At 38.4% G+C, this 10,647-nt stretch overlaps 1 protein-coding gene across 1 annotated transcript; it reads left to right on the top strand.

Moving 5' to 3' along the window:
• The first annotated feature begins 3,252 nt into the window (after positions 1-3,252).
• LOC147848064 (large ribosomal subunit protein uL15c-like) lies at positions 3,253-6,570 on the top strand. Its single transcript, XM_087338674.1, has 5 exons — positions 3,253-3,377; positions 3,529-3,667; positions 4,876-5,094; positions 5,455-5,606; positions 6,117-6,570. Exons 1-5 carry the CDS (start codon positions 3,339-3,341, stop codon positions 6,354-6,356), a joined length of 789 nt encoding a protein of 262 aa, XP_087194800.1. The 5' UTR covers positions 3,253-3,338; the 3' UTR covers positions 6,357-6,570.
• Positions 6,571-10,647: the final 4,077 nt, after the last annotated feature.

Genomic DNA, 10,647 nt, shown 5'->3' with positions numbered 1-10,647 from the left:
AATTTGGGTTTCGAACCCAAGACACAATGACTTGTAGTGTAACAATTTACCAATCAGGTAAGCTAATTATGAGAAGATAGAGAGAGAATGTGTGTGGTGTCACCACTACTCGGAGGTACTACTGTGGGACATGCCAAGGAGAGAGTTTCCTCGTGTGAATCCCATTCTAGTGAGTACATTGGCATGGGGAATATAACTTCGAGATCGTTTTTCATACATATGTGTTAATGAATGCCCGGCGACTTGTTCTCCCGTGTTCTCCCTAGGCAGGTGCAATGCACTATTGATGCATGGACCCATTAGATGCGAAGTTCTTGGACACCCTACATCAATTGCAAGTCAATATTTCTTTATTGCAGTGTTAAATCTATCGTTATGCTAAAATGAGACAACTTAAGGATGGGCTCGTCGATAATCGATGTTAATCTCATTTGATTTTTCAAGCACTACATCCTACCAAGCTTGATCTGATGTGGTACATATGAAGCAAGATGATGCATTTATAATGGATCCAATTACAATAATTGCATATGTGTTCATTAATTTAAGGATTTTCTTGGTTCGTAATCATTTATGATGAATCAGGTCATTTGTAGAGCACACCACGTGGTTGGATGCATTATGCACAACACCTAGTCATGGATAGGATGTAGTTTTCACAAAGGATGAGGTGGACATGGTTTTAAGGCATCTTTCTAGTTGTAAGCGCCATAGTTTGGATGGCATGATAAATGAAGTTTTTAAGATATATCCCAACATTTTAAAGGGGCCCCGAACTTTTATGTTTCTACGTTGTTAGGATTCTAATCATATGCCTCAACCTTGGACTGTTGGTCCCATTAAATTAGTTCCAAATAGGGCACGATCAAAGTCATTTCATCAATGGCAACCTATTTGAAACAAGACGAGAGAGAGACAAACAATGACTAAGAAGGGAGAGAATGAAAGCAAATGACTTGAACTATGAATTCTATGACTTGTGTTGTTGAGCACAAGTATTATACAAGGTTTGAGAGGCATGCATACACTGAAAGTTCGAGAGATGTGCATGCTCTATCGGAATCTAGGTAGAATATGAAGAAGTGAGCCTCGACAATTAAAACTTAGAATGGGGTGATTACCTAATGTGGATATTTCATGTATAGCCTTAGGGCATTTCTTAATACTAATATAATATCTTTCTTGGAAAAAAATGTTCGATCTCGGAAGATTATAGTAAAATCTATCTATCTCTATTTCGTATTAAATGTCTTTCATTATGAACTAAAACATCACCACGACTGACTTACAACAATCTTTATAAGAACTCTAGGGAGCTAAATATTACAAATTCAATTCCACCCTACACACAAATGTTCCAATTGAACCATAACTCCCACCTCAATAACTCAAACCACTGCTCTATATGTACAAAAACCCGATTGAATGAAGATTCTCTTGCCCTAGACTGAACAAAAGACGCACATCCTCTAGCAAACTTTATCTTTATTTAATGTATGTCCCATTGGAAAAGCTCAAACCATAACTCTCCAAAATATCTTAGCTATTAGCATCATTTGAGAACACCAACCTACCATGATCACATGAAACCTTTTCATCCATCCACTTATGTTTGTCAATCAACTTGTGGAGAGCATCATTTGTTGATACCGTAATCAATCTCCTATTTCAAGCAAATGGCCAATCGAGTTCTCGAGATCCTCTATCTAAATCAAGAAATGGGTCATGCAACAATAATAATCGCCAATAAAGTCATAACATCTTGGAATACGAAATATTGATCTTGTTGTGTAGAGGTTATTAATCTTCATTGTGACACCAACATAGCATCCTTCATTATTACCAAACCAAATCTAGGCATTTGCTTAAATTGAAGGTTAAACCTAATCCTCCTATATCCTATATTTGGATGACATATTTATTACGAGGAAATATGTGTTCTAAGGAAGCTAGGTTATGAATTTGATATGAAGGATTTGGAAGGGAACGAAGTAAATCCGAGATTATATGTGGATCACGTAATTAAAGTATACATTTGAACAAGGGTGGTTGTTTAAAGTATGCATTTGAACAAGGACAACTGCAGAGAGTTTTGTACATTTTTGGTTTTGTGTCGATAGCTTAATGTATGCCCATGGTGGACACCACACCCAACATTGTATTTGCACTCAGGGTTGTAGGTAGGTTCACGTCAAACCTCAATAAAAAACACCAAGAAGCAATGAAAAGAAGAATACAATAGTTAAGTAGAATGAATAATCAAGAACTTTGCCCGATGCCAAATGTGTGAACAACAAACGTTTTAGACTCTAACAATGCCAAACGTGTGGACACCAACAAATATAAGTGAAGGTACATTTTATAGTTTGTGAGTAGAATGATATCATGGAGATCAACAATACATTATTACATGATGGCGTTGACAACAAAAGCGGAGTACATTGCAACAAATGAATCATTGTGGCTTTCTTTGTTGCCTACAGATATGAACGCAAAATGTCGAAGAAGTCCAACTGCCCACAATGCAAAATGTTGAAGCATTCAGCTTTTCATGCAAAGAATGGAACACATTAAAGTGCAACATCGTGTTATTAGAGGAATTTCCATCAGGAAGAACAAAGATCATCTCGACGAAACTACACATGACGAATAACACTAGTGACACATTTACAGGGGGTTCTACCAGCTAGCTATTGTTGCCACTATCGTGGAAATGAACTAGCTTGTCGACATGGGTCATGGAGCCAATAAAGTGTTGGCCCACAAAACCCACCAAGGAAGGGTGGACAATGACCAATGTAGGTTGCTTGCAGGGCGACATACCTAGTGGCCAGACATTTGGTTGGACGCAGGCTACTCATTCAATACCATGGAAACCCTGACCAGTGTTGGCCCACAAAACCCACTATCTAGGGTGGACAATGATTTGTGTAGGTTGTAGGCCGAGATATCCAATGCCTGAACATTGGTTGGACGCAAGCTACTCATTCAATACCATGGAAACCCTGACCAGTGGTGTCCCACAAAACCCACTATCCAGGGTGGACAATGATCTGTGTAGGTTGTAGGCCAAGATATCCAGTGCCTAGCCATTGGCTGGAGACATGCTACTTATTTAATACCATGGAACCCCTGACCAGGTCATGGTCATGTCCATTTCTTAAGCCCAAGGAGATTTGGAGGGCATTTTTGTAATTTTAACCGTTTTTTCTATTGAAAGGAAGAAGAGCCTTTTCTACACAGAAGGCATTTTCACACACAGAAGAAGAAGAAGAAGAAGAAGAAGAAGAAGCTTAAGCTTATCCAAACAGAACACACACACTCACTCACTCTCACTCATGGCTATGGCGATGGCTTCTCTCCCTTCACTCCTCAAGGTAAGTAAATCTCTGTCTCTGTCTCTGTCTCTGTCTCTGTCTCTGTCTCTGTCTCTGTTTCTCTGTCTCTCTGTCTCTCTGTCTCTCTGTCTCTGTCTCTGTCCTTGTCTCCTCCTCAGAACCGAGTTGCTTCTCTTGTTTGATTTGATAGAGCGATGTCTCTTCCCTGTCATCGTCCTCGAGCTCCACCTTCCAGCGAGGCTCCATCCTTCGGTGTTCTTCATCCTCTCTTCATGCTCTTCCTCAGCGCAAATCCGTGGCTCCTTTCCGAGCGTCTGCTACTGTACATGGTGCATTCTCGCTCTGTCTCTGTCTTAATACTTCCCGTATCTCCTCAATCTTTTCTGTTCTTTTTTTAAGTAAATTATTCTCTGCAAGACTCTTCTTTTAGGTCAGATTTATCCCTTCAGTTTTTGTTTCTTTTTGGTTGCGCTCAAATTCCGTCCAGACGTGAACTGGTATGGTTCCTTCCTGTTTTGTTTAGGTCGAGTCATTTATGCTTAAATATAGAGGTGAATGATATGTATGGTTTTGCTTTCTTTTTCGTTTATGTCAAATTCTGGTTTTCTTTTCTGGTTCAGAAATGAAATAGCATCGCTTTCCCTCTGTTTTTATTGAAAATTATTTTGTCTAGAGTCCAGAGGTGAAATAGTGGGGTTTCCTTATGTTTTGTCTTGGTTAATTCTTTTGCTTAAATCTAGAGGAGCTACTCACAATTAACCATGGGATGTTTGTGAAATGCATAGGCACCATAGTCACATGGGACGTATTTCTGGATTCCTTGTAACGAAAAGAGAAAACTAAAAAAGGAACAAAATATGGGGCTATATAAGACAGAGGAACTAGATGTCTTGGCATATATTATCCTGATCATTCCCCCAGACTTGGAATTGATAGAGGTATAGAGGAAGGCACTTTTGTCTAGACTTGTTTCTCAAGAATCCAGCTGAATATGGCATATGTAATCCTTGGTTGTAAACTTGAATATCATAGAGAATTGGTGGGAGATGCTTCTTGATAACTTCATAGCTACACGGAAGACAAAGCTATTTCTGTATGTCATTTCCTCTGTTCCTGCAGCCCGGAAATTTTTTTGTCCATATATTTTTTAGTATTTCAAACGATTTAAAGTGTGGTTGAGATGTAAATTTTCCAATTTGATTCCTCTTCCTGTCCTCCCCTCCCTCTGCATAGCTACCTCCATATGGGTTTGTATTCTACAGCTTTATGCATATTGTAGGTAACTCATGAATATATTGTCTGTATGTCTATAAATCTAAAGAAAAGGTGTTTCATTTCCTTTGGTTCCAATCATATTGGCAGCAATACATCAGTCTTGCTGCATCTGGGAACCTTATTTTTGTAGTGAGGATAAAATATGTATACTGACATTTCTTTAGAGGCCAAAATGGCTTATGAGACTGATCAAGAGATTACATCTGTCTGATCTTGATGCTGGAAAGGGACTTCTAATTGTAGCTCTTTAATATGATAAAAGATACCGAGAGATTCCACCTAGCAAATCTGGGTCCGCAACCGGGATCTCGCAAGAAAGCAAAGAGAAAGGGAAGAGGAGAAGGTGCCGGACAAGGTGGTAGCTGTGGTTTTGGTATGAGGGGTCAGAAATCAAGATCAGGTCCAGGTGTACGCCCAGGGTTCGAAGGAGGCCAAACACCTCTTTACCGACGTCTCCCCAAGCTCAGAGGAATTGCTGGAGGTATAAATACTTTTGCTGGGTATCTAGCATAGAATAGCCTTTTGTTTTCAGAAACTACGAGAAAACTCCAAAATTTTCAGAAATGACGGGAAAACCCCTGAGTTCTCTTGGAGTAACCAACTTTTGCACTAGGAAGGGGGTATTTCTTGTAATTTCTGAAAACTTAAGTGGTATTCTGAAAAATGCCTAAGGGAATCAGGAGTATTTTGATGTTTTTTGCACTGATTATATTCTTCTTTGGTGCGAAATGGTTATATACATTGTATTTGAATTTGATGATTAGGAAAGTGTTTTTTAGACTACTTTAGTGCTGTATTTTTAACACTTGATTTGTGCAAATATTGTGTGTGTCCACCACAGGTATGTCTGCAGGGCTTCCTAAGTTTGTCACGGTGAACTTATCAGATATTGCACTTGCTGGATTTGAGGAAGGAGAGGAGGTATCTTTGGAGTCATTGAAGAGCAGAGGCATACTTAACCCCTCGGGACGATTGAGAAGGTTGCGTCTTAAGGTAATGAATGTGTATTTATTTTCTGATGCTAACACTTTTGAAATGATGAATGCATCACATCTTAAATGAATACTCATAGCTTGAACTACCAGGTAGGATTATTGTATACATGAAATATTGGATTGTTACTTTTGGACTTCTGTTGAAATATCTGTCGATAATTTTCAACCCTCTGGCTGTGGTGGTGAATAAATTGTGAAGCCATTTCATAGGAGGAACATTCTAGTTGATCAAACATATAATTATCTTGAAACAAAGGCACGAAATTGTTTTACAATGAACATAACATTATATCCATTGCTTTAGACTTGAACCACAACTTATGGTTGGAGAGAATAAGCTTTTGTTGTCACAATGAAAGTAACATTAGGCCGATTAATAGTGATAATTTTGAACCTATGAACTTGAGATTGTAGACATAGCCTTTACCACACTCTCCTGATATTTGTGCATATATTGGTAGATATAATTTCACATTATAGTTCAGCAATTAATACCCTGTTTATCTAGATTCTTGGGGATGGAGAACTCAACGCCAAGCTTTCCATTAAGGCGGGGGCTTTCTCAGACTCTGCTAAAAGTAAGCTAGAAGCAGGGGGTTGCACTCTTACAATGGTTCCAGGACCAAAGAAATGGGTGAAACCGTCAGTGGCAAAGCATCAAGCACGTGCTGTCGAGTACTTTGCGAAAAAATTTGGAACATCACCAAGAACTGAGGCTGTCACTGAGACGGCTCAGACGTCAGAGTGATTGATAGCTTGTGTATACATTTTTGTTTAATTGTGATGAATTTTTTCAATCATGGAAAGCTCATCATCTCATTGCTCACATGGAGCATCGACATGTATAAGGTCCTCTCCTTAAAAGTTGAGAAATTCTTAGGTTGATAAATTTTTTTTCCTTCAATCTTTGATGTTAACATGTATTGATAATGAAAATAGAAAATCTAAAGCTTGATGACTGATTTGAAGAATCTTTCGATCACTTACGAGTGATTTAAGCTGCGATTGGATTTCTTTTTTGCATTAGGGTTGTAACTATGGTGAGCCAATTTTTTACTGACTCATGCATGCAGGTTTAAATCTCACTTTATATGCTACTAAACCTAGATACAATTGCAAAATGTAGAAATTGATGCATGACCTTTTGTTGTGAGGCAACTTTACCGATTGAGCTACAACAATTCATGAGAGGATTCTCTTGAACAAAACCATCATTATCTCTTATGGGTCAATCCATACTTCTCCACACGTGTTAGAAACATCCTTCTTTGTGACATTTGTCTTGTTGCTTCTATATGACTTGGATCACCTTCTCTTTTGTTTGAGACAAGTGTTGAACAATATGAGATGAGAGGTGTCAACTATGCATATTTTGTCTATAACAAATTTGTGAGATTGAGCATCATTCTTTTGTAGTACTCACCATTGATCACATTCAAATTTGCTTCCCACATCGTGTTATCCCCACACATCTCTTTTGCAATCACAATGCGCACTCTCAATTGTAATGTTCATCAACAATGTTTTTTGAGCATTTGGTTCCATACTAAGTACAATAATAGCATTTTTTGAGTGTTGCGAGTGTTAAATTTTTCATTAATGAACAGTGCTTGTCATAAATGGAATACTTGTGAATATTTTTAAATAGTTTGACTTGAATGCATTTTGTGAGTATATTTTTAAATACATATGATAGGAGTGGATGTTTTAAAGCGTTTTGAACATTAAACAAAGGTGTGGAAGGAACCTTGTCCATTTTTGTAAAATAGGCACATGCCGCATCTTTTGTTCAAAATGGTCTATAGACTTTGAAATTCCACTCGCCAAAGGGTTCCATTTTGAATAAGAACACGTGTTTGCATTTGCGAGCAACATGAGCATTGCCTTGTTTGATGCAAGATTCTCCTTCACTCGTGGGAGGTACATATTTTTGGGAAAGGAATCGATAATGATGAGCTTCTTTGAGGCATTTTGAGGAAATGATATTCACTCTTTTCCTAGAGTCACTTGGAGATGTCATACAACCTGCTAATAATGGTCTTTTGGCTCATGGAACCAAGGAACTCCTATGTCATTGTGTTGATGTGTTATTAGATTGACTCTCTCAGCACATTAGGTGGTTTATCATTTTATATACATTCATGAAATATTCCAATTAAACATTGTGTTGACTTGTGTTCTTTTGCAATAAATGGATCATCTCCCTTGTGTTCATTTGAAGTTAATTATATTTGGAACTATGTACAAACTAACTCATAAAATTGCTTTCAAGTTGGCTAACACTATATAGATTCAAGGTTATGCTATCCCACTATTACTCGAATAGAAGAAGGTAATTTGGGGTTTAGGGTTAACCCACTCTTTACGAAACATGTAAGAAGACCTTTAACTACATACTAATTTACCAAGCAAATGCCTACAAGTGAAAGAATGTTGTTGAATTTGACATGTGGTGGATGTGGGATGTTCTAATGCTATTGATTTGCCCCTTATTAAGTATTTTGGTTGAATGTTGATTGTTGCATCCATGTGATCCATCAAGAACGACTTACCTAATTCATTCACAGTGATTGGATACTTATAATTAATCTTGTCACACTCATCATTATAGTTATTTATGTGTCAAACATTGACTCCTTGAAAGGACAATGCAATTTGTTCAATCTTTAATATTTCTTAACCCTTCTCCAGTGCTTGGGAAGTGCCTAAAGTTACTTCACTTTAAAGTTCACATGCATGGTCATGCAAGTGATGATGCCACGACACACATGTAAGATATGTATATGTTTTGAGGTTTGGTGATATCAAGGTCAATTTTACATTTTACTTGGAGCCTCCCTACACTAAACCACATATATATTACATGCAACAATATACAAAAGCAAGTGTGTTTGTGTATAATAAACTTATTTCAGGGCGAGTTGGGTTTGTCATATCTTATTATTGTCATAGTCAAAGTACATTAACTTCACTAGAGAAATACATCAATAGGCAAGCGCTCAAGCATACATTTTCAAAGACATAAGACATTCTTTAAGAGGCAGCATCTTCTTCCTCACCCATTTGAGTTATTGTTTCCATCAAACAAATGATTTTTGCATAAGCCAATATATCTTTACAAAAAGTTTCAAGCCTTAGTTTCAGTTGCAATCCCTAGAACATTATTTTGGTTGAGACAACAAATAGCTCTATAAAGGCAGACTAAGAGCAAGAAACAAATGCCAATTATTAATTTGTTTTCATTGGATAGTGGAGGAAAGAGGATATAGCCCAAAAAAGTTGACAAATTTCATGCCAATACCTATGATACTTACTAGGAGCATGTCTTCACCTTGCATTGAAAGATCCCATTTGTGAGAAACAATAGGCCTTAGAGAAGTCTATCAAATTCAATGATAGGTTTCAAACCATCAAGATCTATATTGATGACTATCCTTCTCGCCTATTTGTAGCATTTCATAACTTTTTCTAACATAATCAAGATCGTGCTAAATGATTGATGACTCCAATGATAATTTTGAAGCCTTTGAGAACAACCTTGATTACCAACCTTCTTGCCATTCAAAGTGTTTCATATTTTTTGTTGAAAAAATATGACACTAATAATCCATGTTTGAAATGCATGTAGTATGAAATTAAGAATTCTTGGCTTCCTAAGAAATAGATAAATATCATAGGTGTTGCAATTGTGGTTCTTGAAGCGTCAATCAAATCTAGACCTATCATTGGAACTTTCCAAGGAAATTACTTTTTAGTTTGGGAGAGAGATTCCATTCCCAAACTAATTGTTGAGAATCAAACTCAACTTCCCATGTGTGGGAGCACACTCTAGGAGACTCAAGTGTGTGAACACCCCACCTCCTTGTATAATAACTAGTGTGTCATAGAAGTTAACATCCTATGACTGTTGACACATATTCTTTAAGTAGTTAAGTCTCAACCCCTTTCCCAAGGGGCCGTTTCAGTGAGAGAACTTAGAGAGAAGGTGGACTACATAAGCACCTTCTCCTTCTCTTTGTAACTGTTATTGGCTTATTCTGGCTTGTGTTAATACAATTTTCTGTTTTTCTATATTTTCTTGTGTTGTCTCTCTCTCTCTCTCTCTCACTCACTCACTCACTCACACACACATCTCTTCTGCTGCATAGAATCATCACCGATTCTTTACATGGTATCGGAGCACTTGGTAGCTTGATCCAAGCCCATCGCCTTCATGTGTGTTGTGTCTAATCCCGTGTTCACAGAGAACCTGTAGCAACAACCAACATAGTTCGAATCAAGAGAAGAAGAAGTTCGACATGAGCACTTGGATGGGAAACGCTCTTCCTACAGAGAAACTTGACAGAAACAATTTCGCATCTTAGGAGTACAAGATGAATCAATACCTTGTCGGCCAAGTTTATTGGAGTTATGTCGAAGGGGCAAACGAAAATCAGCCCAAGCACATGCCGACCATCCAACTTGGGAGCAAGCAACGAGTCAGATGTTGTACTGCCTTGCATCATGCGTCCATGATCACATGCTCGATTACATCCGAGAGGCCAAAACGCCAAAATAGGTGTGAGGGAACCTCAAGAAGATATTCGCGGCAAACACAACCACACGAAAGCTTCAGCTCCGCCAAGAGTTGAACATGATTCAATAGAGGGGCATGCCCATCGACAGCTACACCTTGAAGATCAAGGAGTTGTGCGACTCCCTTGGGTCGATCAATGTCAACATTGACGACTATGAAATGGTGCAAATATGCCTCGGCGGCTTAGCACCACACTTCAAAAGCCATTCGGTTGGTCATCCTCGCAAGGGAGAAGTCTTCCTCCATCTTCGATCTCTAGTTGATGTTATTGGTGGAAGAAAACCACGTCTGAACGAGAGGCAACGCATCTAACGGACAATTGTTTTACACAAACTCGGACGACGAAAGAGGACAAGGCCATGGAAGAAGGGGCCAACCAGGCCAAGGTCAGTACAACCAAAGGCAACCCCGAGAACAAAACTTCAACTATCGACAAGACGTTGTGAACGCACAAGGTGGAGCG

Source organism: Azolla caroliniana, unplaced genomic scaffold, assembly GCF_043228905.1.
Source record: "Azolla caroliniana isolate FFs.n. ecotype wild unplaced genomic scaffold, voAzoCaro1.0.p SCAF_524, whole genome shotgun sequence".
NCBI lineage: Eukaryota > Viridiplantae > Streptophyta > Polypodiopsida > Salviniales > Salviniaceae > Azolla > Azolla caroliniana.
The sequence above is the reverse complement of the archived record's forward strand: the minus strand, read 5'-3'. Positions and strand labels throughout refer to the sequence as shown.

Bases quoted from the DNA above. Each gene is read 5' to 3' on its own strand.
- LOC147848064 (XM_087338674.1), top strand. From the start codon at position 3,339: ATGGCTATGGCGATGGCTTCTCTCCCTTCACTCCTCAAG. The intron at 3,378-3,528 runs GTAAGTAAATCT...TTGATTTGATAG, and splicing joins CTCTCCCTTCACTCCTCAAG to AGCGATGTCTCTTCCCTGTC. The intron at 5,095-5,454 runs GTATAAATACTT...TGTCCACCACAG, and splicing joins GCTCAGAGGAATTGCTGGAG to GTATGTCTGCAGGGCTTCCT.